The 13325-nt window shown below is 25.1% G+C and overlaps 1 protein-coding gene across 4 annotated transcripts in view; it reads left to right on the forward strand.

The window, feature by feature from the left end:
- Window positions 1-13325, forward strand: part of LOC135922630 (GTPase-activating Rap/Ran-GAP domain-like protein 3) — a 152440-nt gene that overhangs the window by 91450 nt on the left and 47665 nt on the right. The window contains exon 1 of one of the 4 annotated variants that reach the window (XM_065457037.1): window positions 3922-4082. The exons of the other annotated variants lie outside the window; for them this stretch is intronic. Within the exon in view, the coding sequence (XP_065313109.1) occupies window positions 3973-4082 (110 nt within the window). The 5' untranslated portion in view covers window positions 3922-3972. Of the gene's footprint in view, window positions 1-3921; window positions 4083-13325 lie in introns of those variants that run through there. 4 annotated transcript variants of the gene reach the window in all.

A 13325-nucleotide genomic window follows, 5' to 3' on the forward strand; every position in this document is an offset into this window, starting at 1 on the left:
ATATAAGAAAATATATTATTAAATGATTATAAATAATTATTAGGTTTCAGTAATAGAATATTTTCAAAATTTTGGTCATTAAGGCATCCTCGATTATAAAAGATATTTTTAGCTATACTAAAGAGTTTTTCTACCGGGGCGCTTGAATGGATTGTGTTGTTATAATTTATAAATAACAATTTTATATCAGGATATTCTTTAAAAATATTAAAATCTCGACATTCATTTTCAAAAATATTATTTAAAATTTGTTGAGTATCAAAATTTAAATCCTAATTAACAATCATATCTGCTACTGTGATAAAATCAGATATTAAATTATTTGCATTTTTCGCAGGTTATTTGTTTTTTTCACAGGTTATTTGTTTGCAATCACTTGAAGACCTTGATAATTCATCAACTAATCTTACATTTCTTAAAACTGCTCAAATAATCTGTTCATAATAAATTATTATACAAATTTAAATGTTAGTTATACCGACAATAGGTACTCCAACAATCTGCTGTTAGTGCATATTAGCGATGGTTCTATTAGACTTTTATGATTTCTTTCTTTTCATTTTCCCATCTTTGGGTAATTCTATAAATGTCTGTCGGCAAATTATATTTTTTTGTGGAGCTAATGTTTTGATCACATAAAAGGATCTTCAACAATTGAAAATGGCTGAATATATAATAATATCAGTTATTAAATCATCTAAAGTGGTTTGGGTTAAAGTCTCTTGGCAAAAATATCAGTGGACAATTAGCCCTGTCCAATATTTTCTTTAATAAATTTATTCTCCTTTCCCATTTTTTATTTTCATTAACAGTGTTTGATGTTATCTCTTAAAGTTTAAAATTACAATTGTAAGCATTTATTTAGTATCTATACCCTTAAACAATGTTGCAAGTTGATGCTAACTAAAATTTTCGTATTTTTTGGTAGACATGACAAACATTTTACTCTCAGAGTTGTCTTCTTTATTTTGAGATATTATTTTAAATTATGCTCTATAAATTGGCCATGGAAAAACAATGTCTGAACTTGTTGATGCTTCATTGATTATTACTTCTTCCTCTTCATCACTATTAATATTAATCTAAAATAAATATTTAAAATTAGTATAATAAAATAAAATTAACAAATTCCATTGAAAATAAAAATGGCAAATTCCTTGAGATGGATTGTAATATGAAAATTTGTCTGGTTTATTGATAAACTCGAACTTAATATTTAATGAATATTTATATATATTTTTTTATATATAAGTTTTAATATTTTATATAAGTTTTAATATTTTATATATATATAAGTTTTAATATTTTATAATTTTTTATTATAATAATCTTAATATTTTTTAATATATATATTTAAATTATATTCTCATATGAAATAAAATAAATTTTGCATTCAAGTATTTTTATTTATAATATAAAAAAAGCGTTAAATAAAAGTATATCAAAATTAAAATAAAAAGTCTCTAAAAACAGATACGTTACCTCTAAAATAATATTAGATACAGATACTTAAAAAAATCTAACTAGATACTTTATCAACTCTGATATTTACTATTTAGTACTAATTTTTATTAAAATTGAATGAATAATTATTAGGGCTAGGTCTATATAAATATCGGATCGGCACCGATATTTTGCTTTTTCAAAATTATATTATCAGATCGTGCCTATATTTTTTAAAAAACGATCAGATATTTTTTATCACTTTTGGATAATTGTATACATAATTATATAATTTATTTTATTTTATAAATAATTTCATGATATTAAATTAGTAAGATTTTTATAAAAATTATTTTTTCACATTTATTTTATAAATATCCATTTTAACTCAAAAATAACTTTTCTACATTTTTACTGAAAAATTTTTTTTTATAATAGTTACTGACTATTTCTAAATGATCAAGAGTAAATCTCAATTTTATTATGCATAAAAAAAATATTGACAATGTTTATGCTAATTTAATATCTTGAAATTAAATTTCGATTAAATATGAAGACTTGGGGTAGGTGTTTTGTTGGGTGAGTATTAGCCATTACGAAGCAATACTTTTTAAAATTTAAAAGGGGGTATACTGATATTTTATATAAATATAATCCATAAGCATTCATCATTATTCACACAAAAAATTAGAGCTTACAAGTTAGGCAATTAATGATATAATCATTAATAAAAAATTCCACACTATCATTAAATATAATATTCCTAGAACAACTTTAAGAAGAGTAATGCAAAAATACAGGGAAACTTTACATTATCCCCATATGAAAATGGAATTCAAATAGATTAATATACACCAAACCTCAGAAGGAAATTTTAAAGAATAATATAAGCGCAAATCATTCATGGAGTTCAAATCTTTTAATAATATTAACTACATATTAGAATTATCTGTTAGATAATCATATGGATCTATTCATTGTATAAATATTTTGCTAAATTTTATTCGAGAGATATAAATGCATCTTAAGGTCTTAATTTTATAATTTAAATCTTGTATAAGATTAATTTTAGTAGATAATCTTCCAAGAAACGTAATGGAAGCATTGCACGCTTTAAAGTATATTCTGAATTATTTCCTACTATATTAAAATTACTGTATATTTTGGCAACAATACCAATTAGTGAACAAATGAGAGGTCATTTCCTTCATTACGGAGAGCCTCTCTAAAAAGTATGACTTCATAAAATCAATTGAAATCCCCAATAGAGAAATGTTGGTACGATCATAAAGAAGATTAAATTTTCATTTATAAAAGTATTTTTTAACTGTTTGTTTAATGCTATATTTTACCGCGATTTACATACCAGTTTATATTGCTATAATATTTTTTAACCAATAGTCGCTCTTTAAATATTTTTGTATTTTCCAATATTCCTTATTTGCATTTTTTAAATTGTCATTTTTTAAAATATGATTGGTAATATTATAAATTTTATATGGTGATTTATTATAATAAATCTATAATGTTCCAAAAAAATTGACTTAAATTAAAAAGTATTACCCCCGCCCTCCCCTTTCCTTAAATGGAACTAAATATATCATATTATTAAACATTAATAGTTAATAGTTTAAATTAAAAATTATATAATTTATATTATCTTCACATTATTTGAATATTAATTTTAATTTATTTATAAAATATCTGCCCTTCCCGTGTTCCGATAAACGGGCACAACAGTTTTCTAAATAATTAAAAAAATGAGATTATAATAATAATTTCAAAAATTTTAAATTCAAAAAAATGAATTAAATTTAATATTATATAGAATGTAAAAAAATAATTTATCTTTTAAAATGGAATATTTAAAAATTAATGAAATAAAAAGTCAGACGTTAATATAAAATAAAAACCAAAAAAATCTTGGATCGACGATAATAATAGAAAGGCAATCAAATTTAAACGCGAGACGCGTTACGTTTTTTTTATTAAAGAAGTTTGACAAAACGCAAAAGCTCAATTTGTGCGCACTATAATGCGTGATCAAAGCAATAAAGGAATGATCATTTGATTATAATTTTATCAAGTTCCTTCCTGAACACTCGATTTCCTTACTTTTTTAGTTTTTTTAAATAATCTTTTGTCGTCAAATCCAACCCAGGTGATATACGAAAAATAAAATAATCTTTATTATTTCCTAAATTTAATTTCATATTATTTATTTTAATAATTAATAAAATTTTTTATTTCTTTCTTGATTTTATTATTTTTCTTTATATTTTCAACTAAAAATATATCAAATTATTGAATTTTTTTAAAAAAATAATATAATATTTTCTATATGCATTTTTATTGTAACAAATCTTAATTTTTATTTTTTGTTTAAAATATTTTTTAATATTTTCTTAAAATAAAGGTATTTTTATTGTTTTTTTAAAAAAAGAATTATTTTATATTAACCAAAAAAAAATTTTTGTTTCATATATCATCAGCTTTTATTTTTTAAATGAAAGAAATATATTATAAAAAATGAAATTCGTGAGAGATCGTTCTAGATCTTTGGCCAACGGGCCATTCTTATTTCAATTTAGGGTCACGAATAGGGCGACAGAGGATTGCCAAAGGGATCGTGCTTTCAGGTAAACATTTGAAAATCATTCAATCTAATTTCTAGTCCCCCCCCCCCAAAAAAAAAAAATTTACATGATTAACTTTCTCAAAAAATGCAAAATCATAAAATTCCTTAAGGCTTCATTTGGTGAAATTTCGTATTTTGGAGGCTAAAAGTTTTCAAAATCTTAGTAATCGTCAAAAAATAAGGGGGCGATGAAGCTGCAAGGTGATAGGCAAGTTGTCCCATTTTCCCCTCTGGTTTGTTGGCTAAAGTAATATATACATAGAGGGTTAGCCAGGCTTTTTCTATGGGGAATGGAAACATTATTAAATGGTGTTTCGCACTTAAGCTTTATTCGAGGTCCTTAGATAAAATTATTACAGGCCTTTGGCTATATTACATTTTTTTAAAATTATTTTGGGTATTTACCATTTATTGTAAAAATTTTAAATCATAGTATTAAAATAAATATTTTAAATTATTATTTATAATTATAGTGATATTTTGTATATTCTTGAAAAGGAGGGATTTTTTTTAAAATATTAGCTTAAAATGATATTTGTAAAAACAATTTCCTAATGGAAGGGGTTCGCTTTATCTATGACTAAATATATATTATAAAGGGGCTGCGAGCCTTCAATTTATTTGGTTTATGTCAGCGTGATGTCATGTTGACTTTGATTAAAAGGCCATGTATCTACTTTTAAAATCTACCAGTGTAGCCATTTTTTTTAAATCGCCGAAAAATTGAGGTTTTCGGTGACACTAGGAAAATCAAAAACAAAACATGATTAGATTAGAACCTTTGTGAAATGACTGGTTTTTATATTATTTTAAGAAAGAAAAACACCCTCCCCCCTTCTTCTTTCTGCTGCAATGCCAAACAATGTGTTTATTTTAATTTTTTACCAGATGCCATAATTAGTTTTAGTATAGGTAAAAAAAATTCAAAATAGATATAATTATTATCAGAGACCTGCAGAGGTATCAGTTGCACGACCAGGTCCGGATTTGAAGAAAATTTTGGCATGACCTAACCCGGATTTTTTTTTTTTTAAATTTTCATCCGGATTTCTTTAAAAATAATTCTGCCAAGGTATGTATTTTTATATACCTATTCGGCATTTTATGGATCATTTTTCATCAAATATGAAATCCATATATAATAACTTTTCAAATTATCTTATCTCTCATTTATCGAAGGAGTGAGTTTGATTCATCACATCTTCAATTTGACTGGTAGATGGTAATTCCAATTTCCTCCCTCTTGTTATTTAATATAGTCATTTATATATCAGTCATTTGCGCTCTCTCTCTCTGGCAACATGCGTAATTGCCTGAATTTAGGACAGTGAAAAGGAGATATAAAATGATACTTATCAAAAATAAATTTTTCAGAAAAAAGTGTATTATATTTTAAATATTGACTGTATCTTTGTTGCTTTTAATTTGATTGAATATCACCTAAAATAATCATTAGTCAATAAAATTTGAATAATGTTTTACCAGAAATATTTTTTAAGGATCAAAAAATGGAAATCAGAAATATGATAAGTGAATGAATGTGTTGTTCTATGATACACGATTTTTAAATATATTTTATTTATTTTTAATTTATATAAATAATAATGGCGATTTAAAGTATTCGGTCCTGCCCGACCCGGGTAATTTAAAAAATTTTTTAAGCCCGGTCCAAGTAATTTTTTAAAAAAATTTAGGCCCGGGCCGTGTACCCGGACCGGGGTTAGGGCCTGGCCTGCAAGACTCTGATTATTATATCCAAAAACAAATTATTTTTAATATCTGTTTTTACAAAAAAATTTTGTTTTTGTTGTTTACTATAATACCTTCGTATTTGTATTTCATTCTCTTCTCATGCATTTGTGTTCATTATGGGTTCACCTTTTTCTGCTTTCTATTTCTTTCTTTTTTTTTGTCAAATATTTTTTTTTTATATTAAAAATCGATAGCGTAATTATACTGACATGATTTATATTAAATTAAATTAAATTATATAAAGTCTGCCTAATTTGGGCTTACTCTTTTGTGAAATATAAGCCTATTCAAAAAATGAAATACGAGTCGAATAATGAATTTTTCGTATTCGATTCTTTTGAAACGAATTGAATAATAAACCAGATTAGAATTTCATTATTTGTAGAATATGAATAGAAAATTATTGGATAAGTCCACGATATATGTAAAAAAATCTTGATATTTAGTAATCGCTAAGAACCAGAACCTCTAAGTTAGGATATCTCCTCAACAAATATTGCAAATAGATACTCTAAAATCCTTGTTACTCAACCTCATAAGATTTTCCATCCTGGGCTTATCATTCTTTTTATTAACTTTCGTGGGCAATAATGTAATAAGCCGCAACTTGTTTTTTATTTCTTGGACTATTAATCTTGAATAAGCTTTGGGTGCCGCCATAAAATTCTAAGGAATAAGGAGAAATTTTGATAAATGACTCTATTTCTTCAGCTGACCCCAAGGTCTTCCAACTTTTTTAGCCTAAATCTAGTGGCTAGTGCCCTCAAAGAGCTAGGATTAGCCGATTTTGCAGCACTAGGAGAAGCCTTCCCTAATAGTTTTGGACGGTAGGGTAAAATAAAAATGAGTTTTAAAAAAATTTTGTAAAGCTTAAAAAATTAATAGCTTATAAGAAATTTTTTTTTTAATTTTAAAATTACAGAAATAACCCTTTTTAAAAAAAATTAAATTAATACTAATACCATATCCTGTCTTACCCTAACCCTAAGTTAACGACTTGTTTTTTTGTATTAGAGTTCGTTTTCAAAAGATTTTATATAAATATTAAATCAATATTTTGTATTATTATAAAATTATTCTGGTAACGACAGAAACCCCACTGGTTTTTTATTTATTTAGGGGAGGCGTTTTTAAAATGGGGTACTCAACATAATTATATTTGAATCCGTAGGGCTTTGAAATATAACTCAACTTTGGAAAAAGCAAATAAATATTTTCTTCGGGATGTGCTATTAGAGGTTCTTCAAACTTTATTTTTAAATATAAAAAATAAAAATCACTTATAATATTATTATATATATATCATATTATTATAAAAATGTTTGAAAAAAGTTCCAACAAATTTAAGGTGGATATCCATATCAATTTTTGGGAAAACATAAACTAGCCTGAAAAACTGGTATAATACAAAGCAATTTAAATTTTTTTTTACTTTGGATTGTAAAGTTTATTACTATAAAAGGATATTCATAATAAAATCAAAAATGCAAATCTCATGATAATGAAAATATTGCTTTTGCAAAAATATCCAAATATTCTAAGCAAATAATTTGGTGGAAAAAGGAAGAATTGACAATTATGATGCCGGAAGAAGTCTATTTTTGAGCATTGAGAAATCTTTTAAATCACCAAAATTAACATTATAATATCAGATAGTGGGAAGGACGAGTAAAACGATTGGTATTTTGTATTTTTACCAAAATATTTAACAAAAATAGAACAAAACAAATTATAGATTAATATGTAGCCAAATCCCTCATCTACAAAATAAAAAAAGTATAGCTCTTTACCTATAATACTTTAGAAGCTATGATTAATTATGTGAAGTATGTCATTTCAACCATTTACCCCATACCCTAAAATGGCTAAACGTCAGGTTAAAGTGGTTAAAATAAAATTGAACATATATTGTTTTATTGAATAAAATATTGCAATTCTGACATCCATTCATCACTTTTAAGTATAAATCAGTGGCGTATCCAGGATTTTCCTATTTTTTGCAGATAGGGACATATCTTTGAGCTATTCTTTTAAATTTTCCATAATTATATTAATATTTTTCGCTTTTATTTAATTCGCGCTTATGAATATTTAAAGAAGAAATAAAGGTTATAACCCAATTTTTTTTTAAATATAATAATGAGATGTGTCATTTTTTTTATAAAATTGGCTTTAAAAACAAGCCTCAGCTTAAATTCTCATATAATATAAATAGAATTAAATTTTTTATTGAAAATATTAACTGTAGTGTATATAAAATATTGGCTAGAAAATCTTTAAAAAACAAGTTTTTATAACTTCTACTCAAATACAATATTATACAAAAAATTTATTAAATACTATAATTATAATGCGATTTTTAATTTTCGTGGGAAATTTGCCAATTCATCAAGAATTTCGTTTGTCGTTGGAACGAAATCTTTGTGGATATTTAACAGAGTTAACCCATTTAGCCGAGATTCTGAATTAGTATTTCGTAAATAAGTTTTCAATCTTCTCAAGTTAGAAAAGGTCCTTTCATTCGTATATGTTATAATAGGCAAATATGCAAATATATAAAACAACTTCAAAATAGAATTGAGCCAAGTTTCCTTACACCGATTGAGCGCATCAATAGCATGCTTAGGTAAAATAGCCAAATGTAGTAAATATTTATACCAAAATTCGAATTCACCGATTAAATTGATTTCAGTATCAATATCATATACAATTTTGCTAAATGGTTAATTTTACCAATAGTGGCATCAGAAAATGAAGAAGAGTCTTTAGGTAATAAAATTTGAAGATTGCTAAAGACTTTTTATCTAAAAACCGTACTTTAATTTGCGATAAAAAAGTATCTAAGAATGGGATGAAAATGGATATTTTATAATATTCTTCAGTTGAGTCAAAATTTATATTACATCAATTGCCTAGGTACTAGACGAGGTTTAATTAGTGTTATATCATAAGATTTAGCTTTCAATTTAACATCTAGATAAATATTATGAAATATTCATCTATATTCATTCTTATTTACTTGTTCATACACATTTTTCGCCAAATATAATCTGAACCAAATCTAAATTTGGTTTTTGTAAATTTCTACAAAGTAGTGAGCTATAGGAAAATAATTTATTAATGCAAGCAGCAGCAAAGATAAACTCTGATTGATATTGTAAAATTTTGACGGGGTGGGGGGGGGGGGGGGTGGAGGAGGTAAAATTTTTATTAGCTTAAAATGATATTTATGAAAACAGTCAAATTTGCGATGGGAGGTAAAATTTCCCCCATCCCTCCTCCCCCATTGGTTATGCGCCTGGTATAAATTAATCAAAACAATGCGAGAATTTTAAAATATTTTATCAAAAATAGCTCATTTTGAGTGTGCTCATTTTGGTATATCGTACAACTAACCATTTATTAATGTTTTATGTGTAGAGCTTATTATTTAAAATTATCTTTTTCAGCTTTAATCAGACGAAAATTTTAACTGTCATAAAAACTTTTTCCTTGGATGACATATTTATATAAATGGCTATTGCGTGTCTAGTTAAGATATAAACTTGTGATAAATTTTATATGTAGCTATAACTTGAAGGAACATTTATTCAAATTTTTAAATTATAAGCCTTAATATATTTTGCTAAAAGTATAATAACTAAAGGGTGATTTTTATAATTTTTGGGTAAAAATGGTTTTTTAGCAAAATATGCCAAACCAGGAAAGTTCTTCATGGGATAAACGTAGGTAAGAAATCAGATATAAAAATACATCTTCAAACCAAATTTAAGTCTTTATACTCATGGGTTAAAAAGTTTATTCGCGTTAACATTCTTACCCGGTCAATCGCTTTACCCCGGTCTCCCCTTGTATATTTTGTTAGACCATATAATAATTATTTTGTGGAAAAAGAAAAAAATTGAAATCATTTTTCTAATTGTAAATTTTTAAAAAAAATATCATCTAATAATATTGTTAAAGTGAAAAAAATTCCGGGGTATTTTTAAGCAATAAATAATACACTAAATTTAATTAATTAAAACCTATCATTAAAACCAATTTTAGGTTGACTCATGACACAGAAAAGGAGGCTTTATAATATCAATTTTTTCAAAATTAAAAACAACGACGTCCTCAATAATTCGAAATATACAAAAAAATTAATAATATGATATGGTGGGAAGATAGAAGGAGGGGGGGGGGGGGCAAGAAAAAATTAAAATAAAATTGTATATAAATAAATGAATACATTTGGTTTTATTTTATATATTTTTTAAATTTTTTAAAGACTTCAATTTCGACCGGGAAATATATTCCAGCATGTGCATGGTACCTACTAGAGACCTGCAAAATATAAATTTTTTGGCCCCTCTAACTCGCCCGCAGTCTCCTTAGAGATTTTTTTTAGGATCTAGGTCCCGATCCGTGGCCCGGCCTATGGAAATTTTAATATAAAGTTTACTTCAAAATATAAGACTTGTGCACCTACATAGCCCGGTCCAACATTTATTGATAATCGTAGTAAATAAATCATTTTCAATCAAAAAATTTGTTTTTTTTTCTTTCCAATCAAACTCCGATTTATTATTTTTTTTATATGTAAATTTATTCAATTTACAAAACTAGTGATTATTTTTATTTTGAGATCATTTAATTCCCCTTATAAAATGATATTCAAATATACGATACGAATATCCCCAATGGTCTCAAGATTTCAAAATTCAATTTTATGCAATTCCTTTTCTTCTTACTTTGCCAATATTACCATATTTTGAGATAATAATATTATTGTTGTGAAGAAGTGAAAAGATTACAATTTAATTCAAATCATCAATTAAAACTTGAATCAAAACCTATAAAAAAATGGGACTTTTAAAAATTTTTTTAAATAATAAAAAAAATTCCCCCTTAAATGAAATTATAAAGATAAATCGGGGATTCAACGTTATAAAAGAAGCATTGGGATTATACAACCTAATAATTCTTTCTCCTATACTTTTTTTAGGAATAATAATAATGACCAAATAAGATCATCAATGGTCATTCAATAAGAGAATTTTTTGAAATGAGAAATTAGATTCAAATTTTAGGATAATTTAATATTGGTTAGAATTAGATGTTCAATTCTGTTTTATCTTTATTATCTTGTAAAATATCATTTCAAATTGGTAGCTCTATATATCATTTCAAATTTAATACATTTCACATTTGTATCATGAAACACAAAAAGCTATAATGCTTTTAAGAATATATATAGCATAAATTTAAATAAGCTCTATAAGATAAAAATAAATCAAATAACTTTTACATTAAGCCTGGTCAAATATATTATATAACCCTTTTTTGAATACGTGAGATATATAGGCCTACATGCCCCTTTTAAGATTATAACTTTAAAAGTCCGAGCAGGACCTTAAAATAATCAAAATTTAAAAAATCCAGGCCCGTCTAAAAAATAAAAACACCCAGATCAATAAAATATATTTTGTAAATCTCAGTCAAGGCTAAAATTTAAAAATGTAAGGGATTAAGAAAGATAAAATTATGCTGCAAGTTGAGTTGCTGCATAAAAAGCACAAATGGATTGATATATGTTATATTTAGTGTCAGGGAACCCATACACTTTATTTAAAAAAGCTCATTTTGTCAATTTTTGAACAACAAAAAAAATCTGACTTTTAATATTATTAAAATAAAAACCATTGATGAATGAATAGAAATAAATATAATACAGTGTTCATTTTTATTATCATATATAATTATTAATCGTTGAAATGAAAATAAACTTTATAACTTTCCGTAAACTTAATATTTTAATAAAGATTATTTTTAAAAAATCATAACTATGATAAATGGCCAATTTAACCTTGAAACTAAGCCGCTATCATTCATATCTAATGTATAACGATTGTTGAATCGATTTCGATTGGTCTATGCTGGAGAATAGGGAGAGAAATAATTACCAACTAATCATGGCCTAAATTACCCCTAGACGAAGAGTTTCCGTATAAGTGTTGTAGATAGTAAAATGGGACTTAGAGATATCGGAACATGGCTGGTTATGCCGTATAAATTGTACGTTAAAAAATTTATAATGGTCCAAATTTATTCCTTTAAATTCGAGCTATGCTAAATAAATATAATACAAGTCAGTCAAATTTTATGAATAAAATTCTATCCCGCCCCTCTTCTTCCCTTTTTTAAAATTACTAAATGAATTAGATATTCGAAAATTTATCTTGTTTCATTTTTCTTTCCATTTCTATTCTTTCCTTATAACGTTTTTTCATTCCAATTTTTTTTAAACAAACCGCAGAAACTTATATTAAATTATATTTTTTATCATTTACATAAAATCTAATTTTTTAAAAGTATAATTTTATTTATATTTAACATATTAATAAATAATTCATCTATAAAATAATCAAACTTGATATGATTAATATTTTTTTATCCATTTTGGATGAAATATGCTAAGAAATATGAATGGTTTTTATTTTATATTTTTATAAATTACTACTGATAAAATTTATATAAAGTTATATTATACTTATTAAAAGTATTAATCCCTTTTTACACACTTTTTATAATTATCAATATAATCATAATATTAGTATTAATAACAATAATAATAATATTAATAATAATAATAATAATATTAAATAATTTACTTTTCAAGGTTAGGTTATATTGGTCATTTTATTTTATAATTTTATACAATTTTTAATCAAGCACTGGCAACATGAACCCGTAGATTTTCACCGGGCTTGAAAATATTGATGTAATGAGATCTTTCAAATTGGAAAAATGAGATATATATTATGGGAAATAATAAGAAGAAAAAGGGCAAAATTTTATGAGAAACATGATGGAGGAAGAGGGGGGGGGGGGCGTAAAAGCTTTTCAACATTATCATTATACTTTTAGGAGCAGAATAATAAACGACATCAATAAATTCACTTGATTTTAATTTTTTTTAGAGTCATAGAGTTCTCAATGAATTAAATTTAGAATCCCTCAATTTTAGATCATTTGGATTTTTACATTGGGAAAATATGTATTCTAGTATGGGAAGAGTATTTACCCTATAAATTTCAAATATTAATTTATTTTTCATGTAAATTTTTTTAAAAAAGACCCAAAAATAACGAAATTGTCCAAAATTCATATAGGGTAATTCTGGTGTTATAACATTTCTATTTGATACATCAAATATTTTAGAAAATAAGTTGACTTAAGGAAATCACTTCAAAGTGTTAAATTGATAAAATTACGTGAAAATCAAAACCATTCAATAATCTGCATAAATAAATAAAAATGTACCACGTCTAACTAATAAATAGATCGTGGTGCACTTTACCCCCCCCCCTTGCCCTTTTAAAATTCCAAATTTAACAAGTTTGTCAGTTCATTCTAGATACTTATTTTATTAAAGAAATTATTTATAGAATACTTTACAAATATAATATTTTGTACTTTCCTTTTTTAAACTTATAAAAATTGTCATAAA

Source organism: Gordionus sp. m RMFG-2023, chromosome 1, assembly GCF_954871325.1.
Source record: "Gordionus sp. m RMFG-2023 chromosome 1, tfGorSpeb1-WG-v2, whole genome shotgun sequence".
Classification (NCBI taxonomy): domain Eukaryota; kingdom Metazoa; phylum Nematomorpha; class Gordioida; order Chordodea; family Parachordodidae; genus Gordionus; species Gordionus sp. m RMFG-2023.